At 46.8% G+C, this 18,523-nt stretch overlaps 1 protein-coding gene across 4 annotated transcripts in view; it reads right to left on the reverse strand.

Annotated features, from left to right (window-relative positions):
• The window catches only part of AFF1 (AF4/FMR2 family member 1), a 253,389-nt gene extending 237,942 nt beyond the window's left edge, over positions 1-15,447 (reverse strand). For 3 of the 4 annotated variants that reach the window (XM_019525994.1, XM_019526001.1, XM_019525999.1), the window contains exons 1-3: positions 15,424-15,447; positions 5,182-5,398; positions 1,864-1,935 (exon numbers count right to left, since the gene is read on the reverse strand). In XM_019525994.1, the coding sequence (XP_019381539.1) occupies positions 1,864-1,907 (44 nt within the window). In that variant the 5' untranslated portion in view covers positions 1,908-1,935; positions 5,182-5,398; positions 15,424-15,447. Of the gene's footprint in view, positions 1-1,863; positions 1,936-5,177; positions 5,399-15,423 lie in introns of all 4 variants that reach the window. The other variant, XM_019525995.1, reaches the window with a different exon arrangement.
• Positions 15,448-18,523: the final 3,076 nt, after the last annotated feature.

Genomic DNA, 18,523 nt, shown 5'->3' on the forward strand with positions numbered 1-18,523 from the left:
TTGGATGACCACCTTACTGGGGTCATTTGACCCCAGTGCTCTTCCTGCCATGGCAGGGGTTTGGACTAGATGATCTGCTCAGGTCCCTTCTGACCCTAGAAACTATGAAACTATGAAGGGCATGACTCCACAGTGGCACTGCTTGCCTGCAAAACCCCCCCACCCTGCATGCAGACGCCACTGTGGAGCCGTGCAGCTGGTTGTGGGGCATGCCACTGAATGCAAGCCCCCTGTTTCGCCCCCAGCTGGGCAGCACATATGTGGCCTGCGCACAATGATTGCCACCACACTGCTGCTGCCGCGCCCTGCACCACTTGCCCATAAAGCCATTCAGGTGGCTGTGGGATGGTAGCGCAGAGCACAGTGGCAGAGCTGCAATGGCAGCCTCCGTGTACAAACCTCCTGTCAGGCCAACTGGCCAGCACGCATGCAGCCCACAGAGTGGCACCCCTGCCCTCACCCCCTGGCCCTGCTCCTGGAAGTGGGCACAGGAGCATACTCACCCATTTCTTAAGCTACTACCCCAGCACCTTCCCTTCCCCCCACCCTGCACCACACCTTTCCCCACACACACTTACCTGCTGGGGTGGGTGTCAGTGTCTGTGGGTCTGGGGGGCTGTTGCGAAGGGCATCAGGAGGGCTGTTGAGGCTATGGGGGGAGGGCGGAAGTGTAGGGCACCAGCTGCACTGGGAAGGGTTGTGGGGTGCCTTTAATTTTTATCACCACCTCCTCTGTCTCTCACCTTCTCTGACCCTCACTGCCACACATTTGCATTTTCACTGACCTGCATTCTTGCATACTGTCTCCTGGCTTCATTCCCATCCAGGAAGAGCACAAAACAACTGTAGATGCTCTCTCTGCCTGAAGAAGGGTGTTTGTACCCGAACGCTTGCAAAAAAGATTTTTTCAGCTATTTTAGTTGCTCTAATAAAATATATCAGATTTACCCCTCTCATCCCCTCCCACTGCTTTTCTTTATTATGCTGCAGCTGGCTCATTGTGATCAGACCTAAGGAAGAATGTCTTGCATTCGAAAGCCTGTTTAATTGTATGCTAACTACACAATTGGTCCGATTAAAAAAAAAAAAAAGATATCAGTCTAAGAAATTTTTGCCCCTTGCATAATTTCTGGACCATCACAGCTACAACATTAACCTTCCACATGAATAGAAAGTGTGTTTTAATAGCAGGATTCATCTCCTGCAGATTGGGAGAGGGTGGGGGAAGGACAAAACAGGCCACACCTTGCTATCAGCAGCAGAGTTTAGCTCTGGGGCAGCCTGTGCAAAGGTTCACTTTTGAGCCCCAACATTTTCCTAGACTCTCACACTGAAGTTTAAGTGTAATTCAGGGAGGACACCTGACAACATTGGGATTCTGGGAAATCATGTGGTTTGCACTATCCTAATCCCTATTTGCTATCACAAATCTGTATGTGAAATTAATGTTCCATGTATTCTATCAAGCTGCCTCACCAATCTGGAGGAAGGACCAAGTATTGTACATACTTTAAGACTGCCTTATCCTATTCACCAGCCCTGCAGCACTAGTGGTCATTGCTGTTCCATCAATAGCAAAGACTCCATGAAACCAGGTGGCAAATACTTTATTTTACACTGTACTTACATGGATGAAAGCTACCCATGTACTTAGATAAAAACAGATTTAGAAAAAAGGTAACTTACTTTCACCTCATCACAAAATGAGAGAAGTCAAACCTGAATTTATGGTAAAAAATAGCTTAAAAGGTTTAACCCACCTCCATGCCCCAACCCCTGCTCCACCCAATGCCCCCTCCCGCAGAAAAAAATAAACAAAAAATCAACAAACAGTTCCCACTGTGACACCGAATTAATTCTTACCCATTGCTGCTGCTTGCTGTGTGCTGTGTGTCTGTGGATGCCATTGTGCAGCTTCAGTCTCAATCAGCTCATCTGCAAAGAAGAGGACATTAATCCTTAAATTTAATATCCAAGCATCCTAAATATTCCTTTATAAAACGTAGGACATGAATATTCAACTTCTGCAGGAACAGTCTACATTTTGCTTAAGACATAAGACAAGGGAAAGAACATTTTACTAGGAGACCCCAAGTGAGGCGGTGCCCTCTCCTACCTTGGGAGTCTTCAAGAGGAGGCTAGACAGATATCTGGCTGGGGTGATATGACTTTGGCACCCGTTCCTGCCTGGTGCAGGAGGCCTGATTTGATGATCTGTCTAGGTCCCTTCTGACCCTAAGCACTATGAAACTATGAATTTTTTAATCATGCAAGGGAAGCAGCAAAGACCAAATTGCAGTCTCCCTCCAATTTTCCAAGGAAGCACAATTAACCTAGAATCATGCTTCTAATGAGTCTTGTTAACATGAAGTGGAAGTTATAAAGGGAATGAACACCTATCTTTGTGTACATATCTGCCATTAAGTTTAGGTTGACAAGATCCCTTTGCATTTAGTATTCTAAAGTAGCGCTGGGCAACATTTTTGTGGCAGCAGGCTCAGGTCCAAGATAGGCCAGTACTAGGACCCAGCTGCTGCCATTGACACTTCTACTTGCAACCCAGTCATGACATGGGTAAGCCTCCTACCACCTGGCACAGGTGAAGCCCCCACCACTGTCCAAGCCATCTGCAGTGCAGCACTGTCAAAAATCTCCCAGGTCTGCAGGCCAAATCCAGTGCCTCTACAGACCCATAGGTTGCTGACCCATTGTCTAAAGTCTTCTTTTCACCCCATGGGCTCATTCTGTCTCTCTCACACACGCATCATTGTTTTCATTATATCACATAACTCCACAAAGACAGCACTTTCCATCCCCACACCAAACCTACACAGCAGTCTAAAAAACCTTCTGATTAGTTTTGTGCCATCACCAGCAATGACCACGTGCCAACAATGCTAGTAGGCTCATCAACCCTACAGCCTAGATGGCTTGCCTGGAGAAGATTATTATCATTTATTATATTCTGGCAGTTTGCCCAGTGATGTCTGTGGCCACTGCCTCAAGAAACTTAAGATGCAGGAGCCTGGTTCTGAAATAGGCTCATCAACACAGGGCTTAGTCTTGTAAGTAGTCCCACTGCGTTGCTTTTTTGGTTTTAAAGGAAACTGTCGCCGCAGTAAGCAATAGACATAGGTGCCAGGAGCAAGAAAACACTGGGTAATTGACTGTGTGGGACGTTAAGCCGCAGGGGCAGACAAATCTTCCTAGAGCCAGCATGTAATCGGCCAGTATCTGATGTCAATATTTATGCTAAGATCTTCTGTATTTCAAGGTCCAAAGTATTCAATGTTAGAGTTCTACACCTACGTGCCTGAAATATTCAAATCAATTTTTCAACTGAAATGAAACCCAGGGGAACACCACGAGTGATTCTCAACTTTTCTGGACTTGAGGCATCCCTCAATAATCTTGAGACACTCCGTGGAAAATGCCATCTCCCAGTTTTCACTCATTTTTTTGAATGCAGAACAAAGTTCTCAGTGGTGGCAAATGACAGAATACGGAGCAATGGTCTCAAGTTGCAACAAGAGAAGTTTAGGTTAGATATTAGGAAAAGGTTTCTCACTAGGAAGGTAGTAAAACACTGCAACAGGTCACCCAGAAAGGTTGTGGGATCTCCATTACGGCTGTGCGAAATTACTGTTTTGATTTGGTTTCAGATTCGGCCATTTCAGAGGACAGTGATTTGTTTCAGTGTTTCAAATCACTGACCTGTTTTGTTTCAGCCAAATCTGTTTCGGAGATTCGGCTCTGCTGAATCTGTTTCGAACGGTCTGTAAGGGAAGCTTTGCACAGCCCTACCTAGCCAGGCGGGGCTTGGGGCCAGGGGCGCCAGCAGGAAGCAGGACGGGACCATGGGTGGCTCGTTCAGGAGAGGGGGAGGGCCGCAGCCCTCCATTCAGGCAACGAGACCCCCATACAGATTCCTGATCCATGTCACGCCGGGTCGCAGGGCAGGGAAGCAGAGCGAAGTGGTGAGCAAGCCTGCTGATCCCTGCCGTATGACTCAACTCCACAGAGAGAAGAGATCCATGCTGTGGTCTCCTCGCTGCCAATGCCCCAGCAACGTGGGGCTATGCGGGGCAGACAACAGTGGCAAGGAGACCCCAGCGTGGATCTCTGCTCCCTGCAGAGCCAGGTCACATGGCAGGACAGTGCTAGTCCCTGCTGTGCGACATGGCTCCACAGGGAGCAGAGATCTGGGGCTGCATGGGGCGGACAGCAGTGGGGAGGAGACCACAGAATTTCTGCTCCCTGTAGAGCCAGGTCACGTGGCAGGGATACCCCAGCCTCTGGTTCAATTCCCCAACTCTCTGATCATTCCCCCAGCTCTTCCCAGGGGGCACAAGCCCCCTGATGTGCATGCGGGGTTTCAGCAGGCTGCCGCTGCAGGCTGGGGCCAGCAACAGCACCACAGTCTTCTTGGTGCTCAGCACAGGCTGTACCAAGCAGCTACTGCTGCCCCACGCTGCTGAAACCCTGCGCACAGATTGGGGGACTCGCACCCCCCAGGAAGAGCTGGGGAAGTGATCAGGGAGCTGGGGAATCAAAACAGGAGCTAGATGTCAGTATCAGAGCAATCCTTACCTCCTTCTTCTTAGTTTTTGTTTCCCTGCAAGTCTGGCTGCAAAACTCCAAAATTCTCCGACACATTTCAGAGCCTTGTTTCAATTCAGGTTCGGTGTTTCGGGCACCACAACAGCCCAGAACACCTCTGAAATAAAACAGCTGCCAAAATTTCACACAGCCCTAATCTCCATCCTTAAGACCTGGGTAGACAAAGCCTTGATTGGGATGACAGTTGAAATGGTCCTGCTTGGAGCAAGGGGTTGGACTAGACCTCCTGAAGTCCCTTCCAAACTTAATTATCCATGATCCTATGAATAGAGCAATTCTTCCATTGCAAAGAACTCAGAAAGACCACAACAAGTCAGAACATTTTAAACACTATAGATTCCTACTTGAAATCTTTGAGTTTATCTGATGAGTGATGTTTGCACACTTAACAGTACTAATATTTGAGTGGCACCCTGAAGCACCTTTGAAAGGATCTCAAGGCACCCTGGAATAGCATATGAATGGCGAAACAAAGGAGAGAAGCTACATGATCTTAAATACTCCTATGCCATCGCTACTACACACAGTAAAGGAATGGACAGCTCTTTGAAAATTACGTACTTTCCCTTCTCTTGTCCAGCTGGGGTGCCTAACTGGAGTGTACTTTCTCTTGTTCAGAACTATCAGCAGGAACAGTAGCCTGCCAGTCCAAGCTTCTCTTTTCTGCTCCCAGGACACTCAGCTCAACTTCACCATCATAGATAGGGAGCAGGAACAAAGTGGCAATGTGGAACATTCCCCTCAGAATATCAGATAGCCTTCTTATGAATAGAAACACCTGGGGAGAGAGAAAAACAACAACAATAAAGAAAAGTAAAATACAGGAAATACATAAAAAGAAAAGGATACAATATCCCATCACTGTTACCATGAGATGGACACAATGAGAAAGACACAAGCATCTTCCTCCCACATGCAATTTAAATGGGTGGCTATATAAAAGAACAATGCAAAAAGGATCATGAAAAAACCTTGAATCTGGATATGCCAGAAAGTCTCCCCTTTCTCTTATGCCCAAGTCTATGCAAATAGTTTTAACCTGGAATATATTTTCCTCCAATAGTGAATACTGCATAACTACTTGCATTCCCCAAACCTACCACACTTTCCTCATTGTCTCATTTTTCAAGAGTAAACCCATGCAAAACCTTCATAATTACTAGTAATTCTGTTGGAAGACGTTTTGCAAGAGTCTTTAAACTGATTCAGTAAAAAGCTGAGATGTGCTCTCAAGAAGCTGCTTTTGAGTAAGAGCAAAACAAAAGCAAAGACACAGAATGAATTAATACAAGTACAATTCACAAAGCTGAACAGAAGTACCAGGAAGAGAAAGAGAATGATTAAGTTTTGAAAATAAGTTCCAAGAGGAAAAACAGTCCTGAATCTTTATTTTTAGTATCCTACCCTACTGAGGCATAAAACAAATTTATGGCTTGAAGACATGCGGCAGCAGCGTTGGGTGAAGCAGTGGAGGCTCAGCTCACTCAGATGAAATTAAAAGAAATAGATGGTTTACTAGTTAGATAAGGGTCTGACCTCTAGGTCATCTGTTTAATTCCAGAACAGATCAATTATCATCACAGAGATGTTCAGTGAACTTAAATGAGCGTGTAGTGGATAATGTTCCCTTCAGATAACCATCACAGTTTCAACTGAAAAAAAGAAACTGGACAATCAGCTGAGCTGGAGATCACAGGGTGCTGACAAAAGAACTCAGAATGAATAGGACTTATCAGTATGCACCCCAGTCAGAGTTGAGGCCTAAGATATTTACCGGTTAAATAGTTGTGCACAGAAAGAATTCAGAAGTAGAAAAGACAGTCTAGTTTAACAATTAAAAGGACTGTAAATTAAATTCTTATGTAAAAACAAGTCAGGAAAAGTTCTAAGGAGATAACAGGAGAAGCTATGCAAGCTGCTACCCAATTGGTGTGGCAATCTGAAAACTAGTTGTACAGGCTCAAAAAAGGGTTCAGAAAAGTTTTCTCCACAAGCAGGGCATGGATCTTCAATACTATGGTACAGCAGTGTTAGAGTGATGCTGTAGCCTTGATGGTCCAGAAATTATGAGGGGTTTTGTGAGTAGTAACTTTTTTTGGACCAACTACATGGTTGGGGTGAATTCGAAAAACTTTCAGATGCAAACAAAACACATTTTTCAACCTGCCTTCAAAAGCTTGTCTAACTTTATCTCACGCATGCAGTTGGTCCAATAAAAGATATTGCTCAAAAAATCCTTGCCAACAATATATGCCATAAGTATGGCTTGGCAGAATTTTTTTTTAAATAATTTTGATGGATAACATCATTTTTTATTTTTAAGCATTTATTTAAATTTTTATCCATTTAAATTTTCAGGATTGTGCACAATTAGGGGTATGGAGGGTGTATGACTGCTGCCAGCTGAGTGGCAGAGCTGCTATCAGTCCCAACTCCACTTGCCCGCAGTTCCCTCATCCGCTTTGTCACTTCCTCTTCCTTTGTTCCCAGTCCCCTGGGTTCTCTGGGAGCTGCAGTCCAAACTAGTCAACCTCCTCCTCCTCCAAGCTTGTCAACTGGCTATCCAGGAAGGAGGCTCTGGCCGGGAAGGCTCCCAGCAACCTCCGGGCGTTTTTCCTTGGTGCCTTTGCGCGCATCTTGGGCGGAGTACCACTGGGCAGTGGGCACTGGGCTCCCTCAGTCTGCGAGCCGGTGGGCGCTGTCTGGGGTGCTCTGCTCAGTGTCCCCTGGGGGAGCACTAGTTTTGAACCTATGACCTGCACGAACACACCCTGTTTTCTCTTTTGTTGTCCCCCATAACTTATTGGTGTTTTTAAGGCGCTGGTCGCCCTACCCAGTGGCGGCTCCCCACTTACGGTTTTAGGCTTTTAACTTTTTAAAGCTTTTAGCCTTTTATATAAACTGCACGAAGAACATCGAGCGCCGGATGCCATTTCGACGACCCATCCGTGCAATTTTAGTTGATGTCATCACGGCGCTGGTCGCCACCACCAGAACAGCACCACGCAGCAGCGATGACGGCCAGGCTGGACCTGCCCCGCTAGGGGTACAACATTGGACTGTCTCTGGGCTCCCACAAGGGGTCCAGAGGACGTAGTGAACTCAGCTGCCAACTGCCGGCGACCCCCAGATCCAGCGGCACATCCGCGACCTGAGGACATCAATAGTCCAAACTAGTCAGCACACTTCTGCTCCCCCTGTCATCACACACTCAGTCAGCCATCATTTTTCTTACGTCCTCATTCTATAAATTTCAATTATTAATGATGGAAATATTTTCTGTTGGTCTGTGAGTGCAAGGCGATATCAAAGTTTATTGATAAAAATCTAATTTTACCAAGCCCACATATATATTGCACCATATTCATTACACTAACCAAGAAGCTTGCACAGCTGCTATCTTTGCTATACATACTCTACCGATATACATGGTGTTAGTCTTCATATCATGAAACCATGGCTGACTTCAATAAATCCTAAATTAATCCAGCATTCATTTAACAATGATTAACATTTTATATTTCCACAACTTACCACTACAGGCAACCCCCACTTAATGCTGTTCCGCTTAGCACTATTTTGCTATAATGCTCATTTTAAATTGATACCTGATTTCACTTAGCGCTCAGTGAGTTTCGTTATAAACACTTGTGGTTACCATCTTAGGTCATTAAAACAATTGTGGTTGCCATCTTGGGTCATCAAATACTTTCAGTTTCACTTAACACTTGGTTTTTCAGGACCCAATTAAGAGTGCTAAGCAGGGGTTGCCTGTAGTTGTAATCACGTTTCTCTCTTTTTGTTTTATATTTGGCAAGACATATTTCTAAGTAGAAACATACTATGATGCAGAGAGAAATCTGTAGGAGATTCTAGCTGAAAACCTTTATTCTTTTTTAAAAGTGACCACAAACACTCAAAAAGACTTTTTTTCTTTAATAATATCTTTCTTCATTAACTTTGAATGACATAGGTTTCTTCCTCTTCCCTCTGCATTTCAGAAATTCTGAGATGTCAGGAGTTTCAGTCAGAATCAAAGTCAGGAAGTAAACTCTCATTTAAGTGGTTTACTGCAATGTTTTCTATAAACCATATTCTCTTCAATGCTTCAAGAGTTTGGTTTTTTGAAAAACACAATCAACTTTAGTTGGGAAAAATATAACCAAATACTTACAGATGTTTATATTTCTATCCCTGCGAACAGTTAAGTTCCCACCCAATACTATTGCCAATAATTGGTATACAAAAACCAGCAGTTGCAAGAGAATGCTCTAAAAATGGGGCTTTTAAAAGTGCAAAGAGAAAAGTAAACAGCATGGTCTATAATGTTCCAATTGCTAGGGAGACTTTTATGGTGTGGCAGAAGGGGAAAGATTATAAATTGCTGCTTAGAAGAGATTTAAATGTTGACTGCTTGCTTTTAAATTCTAGCACACACAGGGTTTGAAAGCAATTAAAAGCCTGTGTTCTATAACACATGTTTCTAACACAGTTAAAGAGCTATGTCCCCAAGCTTATATGGGGAAACAGAGAGCTAGCGCTGAACACAGCTGCAGTGTGGCATGCACTAAGCCACTCTGCCAAAAATTTCCCTACCAGTAGAACCCACAACAGGAGTTCAAACATAGATCATACTCCAGGCAGCTGCAGCTATTTTTTAAGGCCATCACAACATCTAGCCCTGCAGAGCCAACTGGGGATTTAGCTGGGACAGAAAAATGCCCTGCAATGAAGCAGATTTGAAAACTTATTTTCCCACACAACTTTCCAGCGTACTTGGTTTTGATTTTGCCATAGCATAAGAAGTCACTTTTCAAGCTGTTTTACACAGCAGTGCAAACTTTTAACAGTTATAGAGAATTGTCTAACTAGTTGTATATATACACACACAAGATTCTTACAAATTACCATTCTGGTGATTTCTTGAAGTGTTGTGGGGTAACTATAGCAGTGGAAGAAATAGAAGCACCTATGTAGATTTTATGGGGTATCATTAACTCACTAAATCCAGTTTTTAAGTGTTGATGAGTCATCTCAAAAGTGCCCGGCACAAAAGTATCTCAAAAAGAAACTAAAAATAAATCTCTGGTGGCAGAATTGTTGGGAAGGAAGTTTAAGTCAGTACTGTTGGTGCACAGGCAGGAAAGTTCTGAACACTTGTTTAAGCTGATATCATAATGTGACTAAAGTAAATATTTAAGGATGCAAGGAAGTCCTAACACAACTGAAAGCTTTTTCAGAAACCACAGTTTTCTGAAGAGGAGCTTGCAGTCTAAATAGACAGGATAGAGATGGAAATCAGGGAACAGAATAGCAGGGGATAACACAGCAACAGGTCTGTAAAAGTTACTACAAACTGTTTTACAGGGTCAGGCTTTAGGAAGTAGAGATGAAGACAAGGGAAGGGTGACAGACATAGAAGAAAGATGGGAGAAAAGGCTGATTCATCAAGGCTTTAGAGAAGGGTTTAGGATCAGAACATACAGCCACTGAGCGCAGCCAACCTGGACTCCACTATCAATGCTGGTCCTGCCCACTGTTTCTGGTTGCAGTCAATGGATGCTACTTCCTAAATTGTTCCTACCAGATTCAATTCCTTTTGCCCCTGGGTTTAGAATTTCTCTCTCCTCCAATCCCACAAGAGGTAGCAGAGGGGTGGTAATGACTGATCCCAGTGCTCCTATCTGTGATGGTAGCTACAGGAAGTAGTATTCCCAGCTGGATCCCATCTTCCCTCTCCCTCCTCAGTTTTTCAATGACTAGTGCTCCTGGGAGCTACTGCAATCATGGTTAAATCAGGAATTATAACAACCAAGATCCTTGCACAATGCATCTTTGGATGTGAAGCACCCAACTAATGCAGAGTTTACAATCTGCATACACCAGAAAGCATGAGCATCCTCCACTGTCAAATGGAAGATGTGCATCTTACAGAGAGAAGACTACATCTTAGGTGGTGGCAGCACATGGGACAGGAGCAGCAGCTAGAGCAGGGGCAGGCAATTGTTTTGGGAAGAGGGCTGCTTACTGAGTTTCGGCAAGCCATTGAGGGCCACATGACAGGCAGCTCAGGGCAGATAAATGTTAATTTTCTAAATTTTTTAGGGGCCCCACAGGCCGGATAGAATGGCCTAGCAGGCCACATTCAGCCCCCAGGCCGCATTTTTCCCCACCCCTGTGCTAGTCTGAAGTCAGGTAGAAGGCAGGGACAGTACCTTAGAGTCTAGACTTTAAAACTGATACCCCACCCTGACTTCTACACAATTTATTTGATGCAACTCATTGACACCCACAGCCACTGACGCCAAAACTTTAGAGTAGATTTTTAATCAGGCATAACTGGGCAGTTATGCTCCTTTACCTAAGGGCACTGTATTTAAAGAAGGCGGAGCAGATGGTGTTCTTAGAAAACATCAGGGCTTGTGACAACAATGAAACAGGCTTCAGTGTTGCATCCAGCATCAGGATCCATAGGTCTCTCTAGCACTGTCACAGTCTTATGTGAGGGACCCATACAGGCAGCCCCCACTTAATGCGGTTTCGATTAGCGCTATTTTGCTATAGCGCTCATTTAAAATTGATACCTGGTTTCACTGAGCGCTCAGCCATTTTCGCTGTAGTGCTCAGTGGAATCACCGAGTTTTAGCAGGAAGGCGGGGAGAAGCAGCAGTGGCAGCAGCAGCAAGTGCAGTGAGTGGCAGCGAGTGGGGGGTAGGCGTGAGCATGGTGGGGTAGGGAGAAGCCAGGCATGGCTAGTGAATACAGACTGGTGAGGCAGTGGAGCGCCCCATGGCCGGGGCGGTGGGGGGTTTACAGATGGCTGGCACGTAGCAGGGACGCTGCAAACCCCCCTACTCCCGGCCAGCTGCAAACATCCACCCCGCTCCTGTGGGATGCTCCACCACCTGAGTTCACCAGTCGAAGCAGCGGAGATGGTGAGGAGTGCAGGGCCTGTGCCCAGGGCCAATGGGGGCCTGCACCCAGGTAGGGCTGCAGGAATGTGAGGCCCGGGGCCAGGGCTGGCAGGGGCCCATGGCTAGAGCAGGACAACAGGAGTGCCAGTTGCGTAGGGCCTGCGTTGGTGCCTGGGACAAGGGCCAGGAGGGGCCCAGAGTGAGGCAGCAGGAATGCAGGCCTGGGCTGGCATGTGGGACTGGAGTGGCCAGCAGGCTAATGGGGAGAGATGGTGGTGGCAAGAAGCGGTGGTAACCAATTACCTATATTTACATTCATTCCTACAGGCAAATGGATTTCACTTAGCGCAGTTTCGCTTAGCGCTCAGTTTTTCTGGAACCATTTAAGAGCACTAAGCGGGGGTTTCCTGTATTTATGTTGTGTGTTGTATGGCACAGAACTTGTTATGTCAATATAAGTAAGAATTGGAAAAGGTAAGAATACAAGGTTCCTGGAAACCCAGCACACCATTGATACTACAACAGCATACCAGTAATATTAAAACAATCAGCCAAAGGGTAACCTGGTCAGCAACATATCAAAACACTACTCTTAACCCTTACTTCATTGTACGAAGACCACCATCCTCCCCTTCCAAGAACCTTAGCAAGTGCTCTTAAAACGTGCCTGGAAGGTTGCTAAAAATCAAGCCGTTTCAGACAAGTGTGGGAAACAAATCGCCAAAGTCTAGGTGCTCTCCCAGAAAACACCAGGCCAGTAATACCCTCTCCTCTGTAACAAAAGGGATCCAATGCAAAAGAGCCTTCTGACTACAGTGTGGTCAGTATGGAACTCAGGAAGCAGCAAGTCTCAGCCCACGTAGGGCTTTTTAATATATAAACAACAACTTAAATCGACCTGAAGACCACTGCAGATCCTGGAGCACAGATGTTCCCAACAAAGCACCTCACTCAACAAGCAAGGTGCTGCACTTTGCTTCAGTCTACAAGTAGCACACTGCCAAAAATTTTGCCACTGATTTAGGTGCTTCAAGATTACATAATAGTAATGTTCCCTCCAGAAAAAGGGCCTTCTGACCAGCTGCAGTTGATAAAAATAAACTAGTTCACTACTACAGTGATTATCAAGTAGCAGCTGGGGGCCTAACTCAACTCTTCAGCAAAAAAACATAGTAACTAATAGTGAATCTGCTCCCTCAAGCACTTGCTATTACTTCCCGAATCTGCCAGCATTATCTCCATCTTACCTGAGTCAAGCTTCAGCCAGTTTGCAAAAAATCTTTTGTCACAATCTCAGTTTGACACCAAGGTGCTTAACTGCATCACTGCAGTCAGATGAAAGCATACCAAGCAGCATTTGTATAGGCCACTCTTCAAGCCACTTTAGCAAATCTACTAATGGCCTAACACACACATTGAACAGAAAGGGTGACAGAACAACATTTGGAAGCTCCTTGGGAAGATAAACTGCCCACAGGTGAATAAGCAATACCTTGTGATCAATGCTATAGAAGGCAGTTGATTAACAGTACCAGAACATGCACACTTGATCTTTACTGCTCACAGGAAGAGACTGCCAGCCAGTACAGCCCCCATACCAAAGCCAAGTCTATAGCCAAATTGACACCAGTAAAGAAAGTCAAAGGATACTGCAGGAGTGTTTGTAGTAGCTGTGTTGGTCTAAGGACATAGGCAGACTAGATTCTTTGGATAAATCTGATAACTTTTATTAGACCAATCAAAATAGTTGGAAAAACTCTTCTTTGCAAGCTTTTGTGCACAAAACACCCTTCACCCATCAGCACTGAGATACTGCAAGAATTCTTACCACAGTACTCTCCACCATCAGACCCAAGAAAAGAAGATGGGACATAGATTAACATTAGCTAAATTGGGACATAGATTAACATTAGCTAAATTGGCAGAATCAAGTAATGACTTTGAACAAAAGCTGCACTAATGCCTCCTTCAAGAAGAAAGAAGGTTGTCTCTTTTCAAGAGGCACTCGGACCATCTCCACAAGCAAGTAATTTACTACTTGCCACTGGCCTTCGCCACCTACGAAAGATAAGGAACAAAGGCTGTGGAACAAAAGTTCTCTTCCTATTATGAAAGAATAAAAAATGCCAATTCTTTTAGTGAGAACTTGTACTCCAACTAAGAAAAAAATATATATTTTACATACATCTCCAACCTCCCCTCACAGTACCATCAAGATATGAGCACAGAAGACAGGCTTTGCAGTCAGCATGCCAGAAAGTTGTGGATTTGTGTGACATCTAAGAACCTTAAATTGTATTACATGAAGAAAATGAGCATAGCTTCTGCTTTTCTTGAACTGAAAAATAACCGTATTCTTTTCTGGAAAAAGGGGTGTCATACGGCCAACTGTCAAATTCAAATTTTATTTATGTACACTGCATATTCCCAACTGTCAAGTTTGTGTTACTGCAAGACTCCCACTTCTGACTTTTTACTACAAAGTGAAGTGTAAAAGTGCTTGCTGAGACCAGAAATTGGACATTTTATAAGTACAATATTTTCAGTCTGAGACCTACTTTTGGTTATTTTTAAAATAAATGTATACCTTTAAATGCAAGACAGTATTGTTAACCACTGAAACATCAACACACTCTTAACTCTACAAACCCCAATCCTGCAAAGTTTTCCCCGCATGTGAGTGGCCCCTTTAACTTATCTGACTTTGCAGGACTCTAGGAAGAAAAGTAGCAGTTTAGTTTGCAGCTTGCAGGCCAGGTTATTTGGGTAGATGTGATATCCTTTATTAGATCTACTAAATAAATGGAAAAAAAGTTATTTGCAAGCTTTTGGGCACAAACATCCTTTGTCAGGCATTGGGAGACTTCTGGGCTGAAACAGTAGCCTCTGGTGAAATTACTATTGATCACTTTAATCTTTAAGGTCTACTATGTCTACCTTATAAACTACCATCAGCACAGCAAATGCAGCAGCAGCAAGTCTATCAGTGTTCAAATAAGCAGAATGGGATACTCCAAGTGCAACACTTTCATAAACATGGGACTTGTGTGAGGGCCCTGCCATGCATCCAAATGAAAGCTGCCTAGAAACCAGCTAGGGAGTTGTTACACATTTTCAAGCATTACATTCAGAGCTGGTTGGTTGTTTTTATAGCTGGTTGGACATTTTTATGTCATGATCATGACTTGGCATATGGGGGCTGGCCTAAATTCATTGCGCTGTTCACCAGCAAATTGCATGACTGTACCTTTGCACCTGGGGCTGGTTTACATTCACTGCGTGGATGACCTGTGAGTTATGCACTCATTGCTTGGCACATGGGGCCCATCTAAATGTACTGCACAACCCCCCAGTCAGGGTGGGAATTATGGGGGAGCTGAGCCCCCCCATAAGAGACAAGAGCCCCGCTGTAAGATTTGAAAATCATAACCTGGAGGGGGTCTCCTGATTATCCCTTCCAATAAATCGCTTTAAAATGTTTTGCAGCGCCCCCTCCCCAAGAGTCAAAGTGTAATTCGACCCCTGCCCCCAGTGAATCGCGCAATGTATGCAAGGTGTGGCAGGAGCCCAAGTCTCCATCCTTACGGCGGGGCGGGGGGCCGCGACGTGCTGCGGCCAGAAGAGACATTACAGGAGGCGCCGGGCTCAGCTCCTAGCAGACCAGAGCCCGCGGCTGAGGGGGAAACAATAGCTGCGAAGTGAGTCAGAGCCGAGGGCCAGCAGCTGTTAACCCTGCAAGGCAGGAGCGGAACTGCGAGGCAGCCCAGCCCCTGCCTCCAGCCCGGGCCGGGCCCGGAGGGAAAAACCCAGGCTCCCCCGAACACAGCCCCTACAACTACGGGGCAGGACGGGGGAATCCCTTCCACCCCCGCTGCAGCTCATGTCTCACCTCGGCCAAGTCGCTGCGAGCTGCCCCAGGAGGGAGGCGGCGGCGAGACTTGCGAAGGGGCGCTGCGCGCTTCCCCCCCCTTGGGAGAGGACTGGCCAGGGGCTGGCGGCGGCGGCCCGGTCGGGGAAGCGGGAGCCGAACGCCAGCCCGCTACGCTCCACGCCCCGCCCCTGCACCCGGACACGCCCGCTGCCGGACAGGCCCAGCCCCCAGCAAAGGGATTCCACAGAGGAGCCGAAGCTTCTCCGGAAACCTCCGAAGCCCGCCCTCCCGGTGAGCGGTGCTTAGAGGGGAGGGGCCCCCAGGGGTTGGTATTAAGCTGAGCTAGGCTGCCCTGCGCGGCAGGAGCCTCTGCTCAGGGTCTTGGTTGAGAACTGGGTCTGAACCCAGGGGTACTCGGGCTCATCACAAAGGCAGCCTCCAGACACCTGCCCCGGGGCTGGTTGGTAGCAGAGGGGGGCTTTTTGATGCTGCCATCCTGCCCGTAGTAACCCCGGGCACCCCAGAAGGGCATCGCAGCATACTGGGGGTCCCTTCTCCCAAGTGTGCCCCCCAGTGCCACAGACCCAGCTTCCTCTGAGGAGCGGGGAACTCATTCCCTCACCCCCTTCTCCTCCAAGCACTGCTGGGTTCCTTCCCTCAGCTGAGGAAAGCTTCTGATGTACCCATCTATCTAGCTATCTCTATACAGAGTAACCAAAACATATGTGCATGTATATAATATCTATCTGTCTAGCTGGCTATTACACACACACACACACGCACGCACACACACATGCTTTGGCTACTAGATAGATAGATGCACAGGGGTGATGCGTAGGGGATGCATGCGGGTTCACGTGCACTCTCTGTGTGTGGCGGTGCACCCCTTGCCACTTACCGCCCCACTGCGAGTCCCTGACCACCCCTGGCCACTGCTGACACTACTGGCGGCACCTGCAGGTGGTCGCCGACCCATGGTCAGCACTCGCCAGCCCCCCACCAACAGTGCCGGCGGCATCTCCAGGAGCTTCCCGCTCCGCACCACTGTGCTCCCACTGCCACCGGTGCAGCCATGGCCCCCCAGCCATGGGGGGCACGTGCCATTCATGCACAAGCACACTTGCATGCTTTGGGTACTCTATACCAGCAGTGTGTCAAAGATACAGCCTGTGGGCCAGATTCAGCTGGCAGAGTCCCATCATCTGGAAAAGAGAAGACTCAGGGGGACTTAATAGCAGCCTTCAATTTGAAGGATGGTAACAGAAGAGATGGAGTTACACTGTGGCAGATGGTGGCAGATGACAGAAACAGGAGCAATGGTCTCAAGTTGCATCAAGGGAAGATTTGGTTAATATTAGGAAAACCTTTCTGACCAGGAGGGTAGTAAAATACTGGAACAGCCTACCCAAAAAAGTTGTGAAGTCTCCATCCTTGGAGGTTTTTAAGGCCTAGACAAAGCCTTGGCTGGGCGATCTAGGTTGCGATGGTCCTGCAGGGCGTTGGACTAGATGACCTCCTGAGGTCCCTTCCAGCCCTCATTTTCTATGATTTTTATTTCTATGATCATCTGCCCCCCAGTGCCGCCCCTGGATCTCAGAGTTGACCCACACTTGGCACACACTGGATAGGCCCCATGCACAGAGCCCAGGGCACAGGCAGACCTAGGATTTTGACAAGGTTCACTATCTCATAAGACACACCACCTATTTTTCTTCACGTGAACTAGAGAACTAGAAGCTTTACTCCTATGCCAGGGACCTGGGGCTGTACCATTCAGTTTAAGATGGAAACAAAAAGAAAGAGCACTTTATTGGAATATGTTAAAATATGTTAAAAACAGCCTCAAGGCTGTGAAATAGGATCTATGGGCATCTGTAGTGGGTTACCACTTTAAAGTGGGTTAAAGGCCTTTTGCACTGTTTTAATGGCCTTGCTGTTTGCACATTCAGTGACGTATCGCACATTAATTCCAGTCGCTGTAGCACATTCAGCAATGTAATGCACCTTAAATTACTTTGGGAGGCAGCAAATGACTTTGGGGCGCTGCAAAGTAAAACATCTGCAAGGAGTTTTAGTTTCCTACCCTACAGCCGCGAAGGGAAGCACTGGGCTCTGTGTGGTTCAGGGGCAGTGCAGGCAGCCCAGCAGCATCCCAGGAAGGCAGGTTCCAGAGAAGGAAAAAAAAAGCAGTGAGCCTGATCTTCCCCCACCCCCCACATGGAACCTGCCTGCCTGCCTGAGCTGTGTGGGGGCCCAGTCCTTCTCTCTGTGGCTGTGGTACACCCTGGGACTGCCCAAGCTGGGTGCCTGCTGGCAGGTGCCACCTGGGGGGAGGGGCTGCCATGAAGGGAAGCACCAGCCCCTCCCCTCTGCAGCTCAGGGACCTGTCTGCCTGCCAGCAGCTCACTCTCCCCTCCCGCCACTGGAGAGGCAGATAAGAATCAGGTAGACACGGGTGTACATGACATGGGGGTTTACTTCGCCCTAAATTGAAATGGTGTTTTTAAAAAGCCACTGCTTCAATTTAGGGAGAATTAAACCGCTGTGTTGTGTACAAATGTCCTACATGACCAGGAAGAGCAAACATACAGCAGAATGGCAGAACAAAGGACCACTTGATTGGTGGAATGTCAAAGACCATTAAAAAGGAGAGAGGGTCCTTAACACCTGTGGAGTGGAATGATGAATTCAGAAGGAATTAGATGGATTTTAATGAGTCATGAATTCAGTGGATGTTCTTACTGCTGCCTGGTGATAAGAGATGCTGCTCCCAGTGCCAGGCAGTTGTTATTAAATGTTGGGTGAAACAGATATCAAAGGGGCATGCAAATGCACCAGTGCGCCTCTCCCCCATCTGCCCCTGCCTAGGACCTGTGTTGTACCTGGCATATGGCCCTGCTGGTCTGGGACCTGCACTGCATGTGGCCTGGGTCCCAGAGTGGGCACCACATACACTGCATGTCACAGACCAGCTCCACATGGGTGCTGCAATCTCAGGCTGGCCAAAGCATGTGCTGTGTGTGCTGGATCCAGAACTCAGGGCAGGGGAGGGGGGTCCATGGGCCTGACCCAGCCCATAAACTGCCCCTGAACCCCAGCCCACATAGCCAGATAAGCT

Source organism: Gavialis gangeticus, unplaced genomic scaffold (genome assembly GCF_001723915.1).
Source record: "Gavialis gangeticus isolate Ggan-Ray unplaced genomic scaffold, GavGan_comp1, whole genome shotgun sequence".
Classification (NCBI taxonomy): domain Eukaryota; kingdom Metazoa; phylum Chordata; order Crocodylia; family Gavialidae; genus Gavialis; species Gavialis gangeticus.